Here is a 12,647-nt window from a genome sequence, read left to right as displayed (position 1 = left end):
CATCCAGTAGAATGGAAAAAAAAAAAAAAGTGTGTGTGTGTGTGTGTGTGTGTGTGTGTGTGTGTGTGTGTATTAATGCTTCTTTGATATTTGGGGCTGCTTCCATTTAAAAAAATTATACCTACAAGGGAATTCTAATTTTATATAACTATATCCATAAAAGTAAGTGAGAAATGGGACTAAGATTTTACCACTGTTCATCCACTAAACAGTTAAATACAATTTTATCTAGCAACGTGATCACCAAATTCTTCCAATTTATTTGATGAAAGACAAAACATACAATATGGGGTTTTATAAAATTGTTCATACTATGCAACATTAATGACTTTTCAGAAAAGTGCCCTCTGAACCCAAGAGGAAACTAGACTTCTTTACAGTGAAATGTAAAAACCACATTAGCCTCATTTGCATTAAGAATTTCACACAGAAAATGAGATCATCCAAGCTGTTTATATTCTAATGTAGAAGCAGGGAGAAAGGGAGAAAGGCAGGTAGAATGGAAGACTTCAAGAAATATTTTATGCCCCCAAATTAGTTTTGTTTTCTATAAAAACTGATTTTCAGATTTGGCCCTCAAAACTCATTTTGTAAATATAATATTCTTTATTTGTGAGTGGCAGTGGAAGGGTCCCCAACTTGAGTCTAACTATTGAACTTGTGGTAGAACATCAAAGAGGTGATTGGGGCTAAAGGAAGAGCAAAGCATTTTGCATGTGGGAGCTTAGAGAAGGAGAGACAGAGTTCTTGCTTTCTAACCATGTGACCTTGCATAGCCTGGTGAGCTGTGGGCTACCTGGAACACATAAGCCTAGGCCTATGGGGAACAGTGGGAAGTAACCATATGGGCAAGAGATAACAATGAAGATTGCTAAGCTTGCTAGGCAAGATTACTTGCCCAGGATCTAGAAAAACTAACCAAAAATAATTATGATGATCATTTGGTAATTATAGCTAACACTTAACTGGGTACTTAGAATAGCTAGGTACTCTTCTAAGCATATACATGTATGTGTATATACATACACATATTTGTGTGTATGTATACATGTGTATATATATAAATATGTGTGTATATATGTATTATACCTATGCAGCTAATAATAGTATTTACCAAATTAAGTTGTGACATTATATTATGTGTAACCTAATTAGGCAAATACTATTATTAGCTGCATTGAGGTTTGCAGACAAAACCACATGTAATACAGTGTTCCTTTGCATGGCACTGTCCTCCATACATATATATTCTCCATAAATCCTGAAGAGAGGATTGGTCCTCACAGGGCTGGGTTAAATAATCAAGGTTCTAAATACCTCTGTTCTGTTTTTCTCTGTCTCTGTCTCTGTCTCTCTCTCTGTTTCTGTTTAACTAGCTCTCTAGCTAGCTATTCTAGATAGATATAGGAAATGGATATAGAATCTATTATATATGGATAGGATGAATAGATAGATGATAAATGATGATTGATAGATAGATAGATAGATAGATGATAGATAGAAATATGTTAGAATTGCCATTGACAATAGGTTATTTCCAGTCAATCCATGAGTAAAACAAATTGTAAAAGGGCTTTTAAACATCTTTAAAAGATGAGAGTAACAAAGTCATTAATTATAATAATAGGGTACAATGGTGATTCATTAACCTGTGCCAAAAACTAATGTAAGTATACCACAGCAGATCTGAATAACAACACATGCTACTGAGAAACCCAAAGGAAAATTTAAAGGCAACATGGTAGAGTAGGAGTTGCATTGGGTCATGAGCCAGGGACTCAGGTTTTGTCATGGCTGAGTCACTTACTAGCTCTGTGTTTCTGAGCAAGTGACTAAACCCCTAAAAGTCTGTTTCTTTGTCTATAAAATTTGAAAGTCTGACTAAATGAATTCCAAAGGCCTCTAGTAGTTTTAACATTCTATGATCTGTTTCATTACTTAAAATAAAGAACCCAAGTGTTCTGTGATCCACTTATAGATCTTGGAGTTGGAAGTTTCTTATGGTTGGATCATCTGGTACAACCCTCTCATTTTACCCCTAAGGAGCCTCCTTAGAGTTCACAGTCTACGATTATAGCATTCTTATTACTATCACTCACCAATTTGCTGATCACTCCTTCATAGTCACTCACTAAAGATTTGGCCCCTGGGTCTCAGTTTCTTTTCTACACTATGTCTAGACATAATCCTAGACAACTTCAATGTCCATGAAAGTGACATTCTATCCTTGTACATTCTGAACCACCTCAATTCATACAATCTTTCTCTCCACTTCACTTGAGTTCCGCATGGTCATGGTCAACCCTGGGACCTACCTATACTCCAAATTATTCTATACCAGAAATCTTCAACTCTCTGAATCTGAACCTTCTGGCCTTTAGTTCTCTCTAATCCTCACTCCTCCTCATATCACATCCTTCAGAAAGCTCCTTGAACACTTTTTTCCCTTGTAGTCATTCAGCCAGCTGCTCTCATTTTCCTATTCATGTTAGCCTTAATGATCAATACTTCCTGTATATCTATTCTTTCTTGCCATTAATATGGCAAAATCCCAATCCTGGATCTATTCCACAATTTGTCTTTTCTTCCCTTATACTTGGCTAGGAAACATTGCTTAGAAAATCATCCCATCATGCAGCTTGGTACCCTCACAGGTTCCTGATCTCCTGCTTCCATGGGTCCTTAACACCATTCACAAATGCTTTACCTTAACCTTGGTCATTCCCTTTCTCCCCTCAGTGACCGCTCCTAACATTCACTCTCTTTCAGTTCCCAACTGAACCTCAAAGTCTTCACAAAGTAAGATTAGATCTCTTTAGATATGAACTACTTCAGTATCCTGTCCCTTTTCTTACTTACAAATTTAACTATTTCTGTATCTATCCATGGCTCTTTCTTTCCACTTTTAGAAAAAGAGGATCCAAGCTCTGGATCTCACATGCTCTGTTCCCTAAAAACCACTCCTTCTAATTTATTCATTCTGTCTCTGTCTGTCCTCCCTACTCCACCTCCCATATCCTCAGCTTCTCTCTCTCTTCTAGGTCATCCTCCTTTTCCTCCTAGCATGATCATGTTTCTTTTATGCTAATATAAAAAAAAAACCCTCCCTTCTCTTGTTTGGTCATTCTGCAAATATTGACTAAGCGTCATACACTGTGCTGTTTGATGGGCTGCAATAGTGAAGAAGACAAGGTTTTTGCTTTCAAGAAGCTAAGAGTCTGGAGGAGGAAGCAGACAAATAAATAGGCATTTGCAGTCTGGTCAAAGACTATAATAAGGGTAAGCACAAAGCACCGTGGCAACACATAGGAGGGTTCAATGGTTGGGGATAGGAGGTTCAAAGAAACTTTACAGATGTACTGATGTCTGCCTAATGCCCCATTTCTCTCCTGTTCTCAGCAAAGTTCCCTGAAAGAGTGGCCTTTACTTGGCTTCCTGTCCCCACTTTCCATTCATTCCTCAAACCTCTACAATACAGATTGCTCTCCCACCACTCCACTGACACCAACTTCAGGGTGGCCTGTGATCAACACTGTTGATACAAACTCCTTCTGGAAACTCTCTACTCTCCTGGCTACCATAATATCTTTCTCTTCTCTGACCACTTCTTACCTCTTACCTCTCTGACCATGTCTCTTCAATTTTCCTAAGTTCCCTCTCTTATGTTCACCTCCTTGTAAATGACTATGTTCCCCAAATTGCATCCTTGATCTTATACTCTTTCTTCACAAAAGCTCTTTAGATGAGCTCATTAATTCTAAAGGTTTATGCTACTGACTATATGTTAATAATACTCATATAATATTTCCAACCTTGTTTTCTCCTCTGAGCTTTAGATTCATATATTGGCTGCCTTTTCGACATGCCCACCTGGCTCCTCCATGGACACTTCACATGTAATGTTCCCTAAAGTGTAATCATCATGTTCTTCCCAGATGGAATGCTTTTCCTCATTATCCTATATGTCCAATATTAGTTGGTGGCTCAGATAACCAACGAGTCATCAAACCATAAACTTGGGAATCATCTTTCCTTTTCCTTTCCCTCACCCTCCTAACTTCATATGTTTCTGCTGATTTATCCCCTAAGTGTTCTTTAGCCTGCCCTTTCCTCTTGAGCCCTATGCTACTGGTGCTCTGATTTAGGTGCTCATCCCCACATCTGGATTATTCTCATGAACTCTAAATTGATCCCCGCATTTCTAATATTATGCATTATCTTAGAAAAACCAAAGAGATCTTTCTAAAAGAAAAGCTGACCATTCTACCCATATGCCTGAAATCTTCATTAGTGTTCTATCATCTTCAAAATAAAATCCCAAGCTCCATAGTACAGCATAGTACAAGGCTTTCCATACCTTGAACTTACCAACTGTCTAGCCTTATCTCTCATTCATTCATTCAATTCATCAAAAAAAAAAATTTACTGAGTACCTACCATGCTCAGGTGCTATATACAGTGAATAAAAGAGACAGTAAACAAGAAATATCAGTAAAATATATAGTATGTCTGATATTAGTGTCAAGAAGAAAAATAAAGCATGGAGGAGGGATAGGAAATGTGTGGTGGGGTAGGGATTTACAATTTTAAATAGAATGGTGTTTGGGCAAGATTTAAAGGAAGTAAAGGATCAAGCCACATATATTATCTGTATCTGGAGAAAAAACAATTTCAGTGGGAAAAGCAGGGTGCAAAGGCCATAATGGCAGAAATGTGTCCGGCATCTCCAGGTTACACCAAGCAGACTTGGTGTCTGAAGCAGAATGAGCAAGGGAAAGAACAGTAGATTAATTACAGGGGGTACAATAGTACTTTAAGAGGACATTGTGAGCAATTACTCTGAGTGAGAAGGCATTGGAAGCCATTGGAGGAGTTTAAGGAGAGAACCAACATGATTGGACTTAAATTTTAATAGGATCACCCTGACTGCTATATCAAGATTACAATGAAAAAGGCAAGTACAGAAACAGTAAAACAAGTTAAAAGGCTACAGTGAAAATATAGACAAAAAATGATAATAGGTGTGACCAGACTTAAAAGCAGGGAGATTGCATTTGGGACTTAAGATTTTATGAAGGAAGAGCTGGGTGTTTGCTTATGCACTGGATGTGGGATGTGGGAGAGAGTTGGGGGTCAAGGATGATGCTAAGCATTCTGGCCTGAGCAACTGGGAGAAAGGAGTTGCCATTTACTGAGATGAGAAAAAGTAGAAAAACAAATGAGGAAGGGACAACGTCATGTTTGGTATAGAACAAGGGTCAGAAACTTACTTTCTGTAAAGGGCAAGATAATAAATATTTTAGCCTTTGGGGGCCACATTTGGTCTACATCACAATTATGCAACTTTGTCCCTGTAGTGTAAAAGCAGCCACAGACAACACATAAACAAATGAGTATGGCTGTGTTTCAAGAAAACTTTATTTATGGACACTAAAATTTAATTTCACACAATTTTTATATCATGAAATATTGTTCTGTCTTTTTCTAACCCTTTAAAAACATAAAAACTCTTCTTTGTTCATTGGTCATACAAAAACAAGTGGCAGGCCAGATCTAGTCTGCTGACCTCTGGTGTAGAACACATTTAGTTTCCAGCAACACAATCGATATCTTTCTAACACTTAGTGCAAGGCTTCTTATTCTTACATGATACCACAGTTATTCGTGTGAAGTGGAGGAGGGTATGTCTTCACGGCCCTTATATGAGCAACTCAGATTCTGACATGAATTACTCAGCAAGCTAAGTAGAGATCTTTTAGGATTACGTGCTCCATAAAATAGGAAGCCCCACAATATACAACAAAATATTATTAAATTTACCAACATTGGATGTACACACAGCTTCTCAGAAATATACCCATGAAGAAATGGAGGGCTACACTGAAAGGTATACAGAACCTTCTTCACTCCAATGTTAAAAACAAACAGAAACTTATTAGCACTAGATGGCATAAAGCCTCAAGATTATTATGGGGGGAGGGAGAAAACTAGAAAAATAAACTGTGTTTGTGAAATTGACAGAATGCTTTTTAAAGAAAATAATTTAATCTTCTCCAGAAAGTTTCAAATGTTCAAATTTGAAGCTTAAGCTGTTTTTTTTTTTTTTTTTTTTTTTAACAGATTCACTTTAAAAAGAAAAGAGTCAGCAACTGGAAAAAATATTCTAACAGAATTAGATGTATAGTCAGAAAAAAACTGAAAATTTTCAACAAAGGGGAAAGGAAGAAATATCCATCATATACTTGGTCCACCAGGAGCTTTCTGGAGTCAAAGCCTCTCCCATGTTCTGAGGGAGCTCAATGGCAGGGCAATAATACAGTCAGTGGCAGAACAAATAACGGTTTTAGAAAATTGTCTTCAAGAAGTCAACACTGACTTTCAATCCATTCAATGGCTTGTAAATGTCATGGTGCGTATCAGTCGCTTTAGCATCTGTCAGCCCCGGGGAAACCTCTGGGCAGTAGTTTATTAACTGCATAATCGTGGGTAAATTGCTTGAAATCTCCAGGCTTCATTTCCTCATCTGTAAAGTGGGGAGCAAGATACCTACCCCCCATACTATTAAGTGGGGTAACATTTGTAAACCTTTAACTGAGCGCCCGGTCCAGAGTAAATTCTCAATAAACAGAAATTAAGATATTCTTAAATGTGATATGTTAAAATTCTCTCCTGCATTTCATAAGGCTTCCAATTAGAGACTGGGATAAATGTCAGAACCAGATGACTAAAAAGATGCAAAAACCCTAACCTGCTCTGACTTTACCAGTACATTTAGGATATAATTAGGATGCTATACCTTCTCAAAGGCACACTGAGGGTTTCTGCAAACAGCAGGTTTGCAGATAACGATGTTGCCATGGCAACGGCAGTTCTGGCATGAATCAGGCTTCCAAGTTGTGGCATCCTGCAAGGAAGCATAAGCTCTGAGTTAAAAACTGATCAGTCAAGGTAGGAGCCCAGAGAAGCGGTACCATCGACAGCCCCACAGTCTGAACAATTAAAAGGCAAAGGAAAGTCACAGGTATACACAGTGCTTGCTGGGCACTGATTAAACCCCGAGAGGCAATAAAAGCTGTATAATCCATTTCACCACAGTCAGCCCACGTAGCCAAAAACAAGGGCACACACAGAGAGCTGTCGATACCCAGAGTAAAAACCATCGATTGGCCTGAAACCTCAGGAGGACAAGCTGCTCCCTGACATGAAGTTTCTCTTTGCTGTTAAGTAACAGAAACCATTGGAGCATGTTTAAAGGAAAATGACACTTGCACTAGCAGTAACCCAGCATCCTAAAAGCAGCATTTACCACTAGTTAATATCAGCACCTTAGACTTCACTTTATAGCTCTTGCATACTGCCTACTGTAATGCTCATAGAAACAAGGACTTGAGTACGAATTTCAATATTTTTAAGGTGGATCAACCAACTTATTGAGTGGCTGTGATCTGTCCAGCTGTATGCTAAACATATTGGGGTACAAACAAAGCGTGCATATGAGCACTATCCTTCAGACTCTCACACATTATTATGGATCATGAACATGAGGGCCTTTGACTTGAACTGGGATGAACTGGAATTTCCCCCACAAAAAAGCAGAAACCAAGTGTGACAGTTAATGTTGTCAACTTGTCTAGGCTATGGGTCCTGGCTGTTTGGTCAAACACCGGCCTATACATTGCTGTGAAGATAGTCTGTAGATGTAATTAACATTTACAATCAGTTGATTAAAGTAAAGGAGATTACACAGGATGACATGATGAGCCTCATCCAATCAGCTGAAGGTCTTTAAAGCAAAAACTGAGGTTTCTTGGAGAGAAAGGAATTCAGCCTCAAGACTATTACATTCTGCCTGAATTCCCAGGCTACCAGCCTGCCCTACAAATTTCAAAATTTCAGACTTGCAAGTGCAACTTTAACTTTTGCCTAAATTTCCAGCCTGCTGGCCTGCCTTACAGATTTTGGACTTGCCAGTCCCCACAACTGCATGAGCCAATCCCTTAAAATAAATCTCTTTTTATATACACACACACACACACACACACACACACACACACACACACACACGCATATATATAAAGATACCCATATGTCTCCTTTTGGTTCTGTTTCTCTGGAGGACCATGTCTGACATACCAACACTAGTACAGACTAACATGGATGTGCACAACATTCCCAAGCACAAATGAAGACATCCTTTCAGACCGAGAAATGTTAAATGTATAACCTCTTAGGGAAGGTGCTTCAAACCCAAAGTCGCTTGAGAGAAACAAAATATATCTAAGGTGAGATTACATTCCCAGTGGCTAATTCACAAAAACTCTGAGTCAGAGCAAATGAGTACTAGGAATACCTCTGAATTTCCTTCTTTCTTTCTTTTATTGTTATAGCACATTCCTCTGAAATTGGCAATAGTGTGTGTGCCATCTACAGTCTCCTCTTAAGCGAAAGAGCGATGACAAGTAGGTGAAGAAAAACAAATTTCATTCCCAAGCACGGGGTAATATATGTTCCCCGCTGATTTCAAGAACACAATATCAGTTTCAGGATACAGATTAAATAAAAATGACAACTTCATGAAGCCAGCAGCTACCATTTATTATTATCTTCGGCTGACCTATGCGTGACTCTTGGAGCAGAGAGCACTGATAGGGGAGGCATTTGTGGTACTAGAGGAGGGTGGCCTAGTTGGCTTTCCTGAACTCTGCCATCCTTCTAGAGGGCTGGGCCCAGCAGAGAGGGAAGTAACTGCACATCAATTCTCTGCAAGGCACTTACATGCACAACTCTACAGAGCTGCACTAATTATGACTATTCCCATTTTACAGATGAGGAAACAAGATGCGGGAGGTTGAGCAATCTGCTCAAGTTCACAAAGCCTCTAAGAGACCTGAATAGTCAGGCTCTGGAGCCAGGCTGCCTGGGCTTGAATCCTGGTGTCACCATTCAGAATGGTGAGTCCATTATCAAGTTAAGGTACCTGTGCCCTGGGTTTCTCACCTGTAAAGTAGGGATATGATAAAGTACTTAACTCATAGGCTTGTTGAAAGGATCAAATGAGATGATGTGTTTAAAGAGATCTGAATGGTGCCTGGAACTTACTAAGAGCTAATTAAGCGTAATTTATTTTTAATCCAAATATTTCTAAGATGTCACAGTCATTTAGCAAGCATCTCCTAAACATTTCCTTTTCTCAGAATGAAAACAGTTCCATAAGTACCTGACTTCCTCATCTTCCCACTCCAGCCTACACACGTAAAACAGAGTGGAATTACTAGTTCATTAGGACCCTAGCACTGAAAGGATTCACGACGTTGCAGCAGGGAAGAATGAATCCACAGATTGCACTGTCAACACACCTGAGGTAATTGGAAGCTCTGTCTCACTGAGCTGACATAACCAGGCCTCCATGTCTCCCTTTCACTTGGACACAGGATGGCCATACCAGCTTCACACACTCACTATGGCTCTCAGCACAGTCACCTTCACTCTCTCCAGGTGTGGCATTCTTACACCAGGGGTCAACTTCTCCACATATCAATTTCTGTCTTAGTGACCCCAGACTCCAAAACAGTCCATGATGTTTGTTAGGAGCTCTCAATCACTGGACTTGGCTTACTGAACTCTAAACAGGATCTTCTAAAAACACGGAATCATATTTTACTTTCACTCATAGCAGCATAATTTTTCTTTATGTTAATTCAAAGTTAGGTTTATCTGGGCCCAAGAGGCCCTCCTGAATTTGTTTACATATTTGTCTTCCACCAGACCATGACTCTTTAAAGAAGGAGGTCTCGTTTTATTCCTCTCTATGTATCCCCTTCATCGAGCATGGTTCCTGAGTGTTGGCTGAATTAATGAACAACCCTGAGAGGTTGCTAACCCTCAAGAAAATATCCATCCAATGAGGAATTCTTAATCTCAGGAGAAACAAACTGAGGGTGCTGGAGTGGTGGGGGTGGGAGGGATGCGGTGGCTGGGTGATAGACACTGGGGAGGGTATGTGCTATGGTGAGGGCTGTGAATTGTGTAAAACTGTTGAACCACAGACCTGTACCTCTGAAACAAATAACACATTATATGTTAAAAAAAAAAAAGAAGAAGATAGTAGGAAGGGAAAAATGAAGGGGGGTGGAATTCGGAGGGGGAGACGAACCATGAGAGACTATGGACTCTGAGAAACAAACTGAGGGTTCTAGAGGGTAGGGGGGTGGGGGGATGGGTTAGCCTGGTGATGGGTATTAAAGAGGGCATGTACTGAATGGAGCACAGGGTGTTATACGCAAACAATGAATCATGGAACTCTACATCAAAAACTAATGATGTAATGTATGGTGATTAACATAATAAAAGAAAAAAAAAGAAAATATCCATCCAGGCAAAATGAGATATCCCAGTTAGGATGCAAGATCTTGATAAAAACAATGTCTAAGTGACAGCACTACAAAATCTCCATAACGTTGAAGGTTATTACTTCACTGGAATCAAACTGTGTTTGAAAAAAATTTTCAACTGGCCATCGGACTTGTCAAAAACTTCCTTATATTGATGTCCTTATAGAGTAAGTAATTTATGGCTAATTTTAAATAAAATGAGCCCTTTACCAAGGCGTGGATAGACGGCCATATTATTTTTCAGGTCTAAAACTTTACGAATCAATTTCTATGGTTCCATAAAATTGCTTCATGAAGGTGGGGCTACTAGAGTTCCTCAATAGCTAAAACTTTGGATAAAGCCATAAAATCCAAAGAAATAACATTGTAAAGTAAGTTTTACAGATCTTCCATGTTACTATTGCAATTCCATTGCTTTACAATCCTCTCTTCCAATCTAATACACTTTGCAAAAGAAAGTCTTAAAATAGTTTTTCCCTAGAATATAGATTAAAGGATTAGATTATGACAAACCTAAAAAGCAATCAAAATATGATCTGTTAATACAGCTTTTAATATTTTTGATAATATGTGAATCAAATGTTCTTGCAGGTAATATAGTGCCTCCATCTCCAAATATCTTAAAGTAATAGCCAAGTAATTCAAGGAAAAAAACCTTATTTCACTTGGTTAAGTATTTATTGAACGTTTGATTAGTGTTAAAAATAAACAATGATTATATCCCTCACTCAAGTTTCTGGGGGGAAATTATTTACAGTATTCTATAAGAGCAGTATCAACTGTCAACATAAATTTTCTTCAATTTGAATGGTATAATAACCCTACTTCAATTATTGATTCCTCTCATTTTAAATTCTCTTGGTTTCTTACAACAAAAATGAGAAAAAAGAAATAAAGCTCACCCAAAACTGTGCTTCCAAGTTACAAAATAATATGTAGAATATAATGCCATTTTTATGATAAAAACATGTTTATGTACATGGAAACAAAGTATTGAATTACATAAACCAGTAAGTGAAAGATGGTCATTCCTGGGTATGGATTATAGGTAATTTTTTTGTTTTTTCCTTTATCCTTATCCACAGTTTCTATTTTTTTCAATAACAAAAATGTAACTTCATAATTTCTTATAGCATATTAAAATTTTCTAGAAAAGCTGGACCAGTATAATCGGCATGTGTATTTATTCATTTGCTCAATGAAACATATTTCTTTAAGTGAAGTGTTTTCACAAAAATCTCAGCTTCTCAAAGCCATCTTTAGGTGACTCAGTGCTGAGATACGGAGCTGATGAGAACTTCCCAGGTAGGGAGATGCAGGCCAGGACCCCTGGCTTCCCTGGGTGTGGCGACAGCTGTGGGCAGCTTGGGCATCAGGTCCCTGTGTACTTGTATCCTGGAAGACAGCACAACACTCTCCTTTTTTGAGTTTGTTTTCCTAATTCTGATGGATCTTCTTGGCATCAAGAATTACTGATTCTTCTGTCCTTATGTTCAGCTTTGGTTGACCCCAAGCTTCCTTGAGTCAAATGGGAGGACCCAGCTGAAGACTGTGTGATCACAGATCAGTTTGGGGATCAGTTTGGGGCTGACAAATGAGAGCTGTTGGAAGCACCTTCAAGAAGAGGGTGCTAGAAGTCTCTCTAAGCACCATCTGGGGAACATGACTTGTAATTTAGAGTAAGCCAGGCTCCGAAGTGGGGGTCCAGAATGCAGATGGGCTTCAGGATAGGATTGTCATAGCTTGATGGCATCTGGTCATGCTTCTCTACTGCTTAAAAAGTCCAAGTGGCAACTTATTTCTCTCTCTAACTTCATTTTCTACCCTTTCTCACAAACCTTTTTTACCTGGCCCTAGCTATACTGGTTTTCTTTGCTGTTCCTGGAACTACCAAGTATGTTCCCAGCTCAGGGCCTTAAAATGTGCCATTCCCTCTGTTTGGGGTGCTCTTCCCCCAAACATCACCGTGGCTTATTCTTTCATTTCATTCAAGTGGCTGTTCAAACACCACCTCTTCAGACAGTATTTTGCATCTATCTATTCCTTTACATGGTTTTCTTCCTAGGAGTCACCACTTAACATTATATTATACCGTTGTTTACGAATGGTCTTTCTCTTTCCCATTAGAACATAGCCCTAGGGGCACCTGGGTGGCTCAGTCGTTAAGCGTCTGCCTTTGGCTCAGGTCATAATCCTGGGGTCCTGGGATCAAGCCCCGCATCAGGCTCCCTGCTCAGCTGGAAGTCTGCTTCTCCC

At 39.0% G+C, this 12,647-nt stretch overlaps 1 protein-coding gene across 3 annotated transcripts in view; it reads right to left on the bottom strand.

Moving 5' to 3' along the window:
* Positions 1 to 12,647, bottom strand: part of FRAS1 (Fraser extracellular matrix complex subunit 1) — a 404,600-nt gene that overhangs the window by 249,812 nt on the left and 142,141 nt on the right. For all 3 annotated transcript variants that reach the window (XM_036104730.2, XM_078068823.1, XM_078068824.1), the window contains exon 3: positions 6,797 to 6,904. In XM_036104730.2, the coding sequence (XP_035960623.2) occupies positions 6,797 to 6,904 (108 nt within the window). The remainder of the gene's footprint in view (positions 1 to 6,796; positions 6,905 to 12,647) is intronic.

Source organism: Halichoerus grypus, chromosome 3 (assembly GCF_964656455.1).
Source record: "Halichoerus grypus chromosome 3, mHalGry1.hap1.1, whole genome shotgun sequence".
NCBI lineage: Eukaryota > Metazoa > Chordata > Mammalia > Carnivora > Phocidae > Halichoerus > Halichoerus grypus.
The sequence above is the reverse complement of the archived record's forward strand: the minus strand, read 5'-3'. Positions and strand labels throughout refer to the sequence as shown.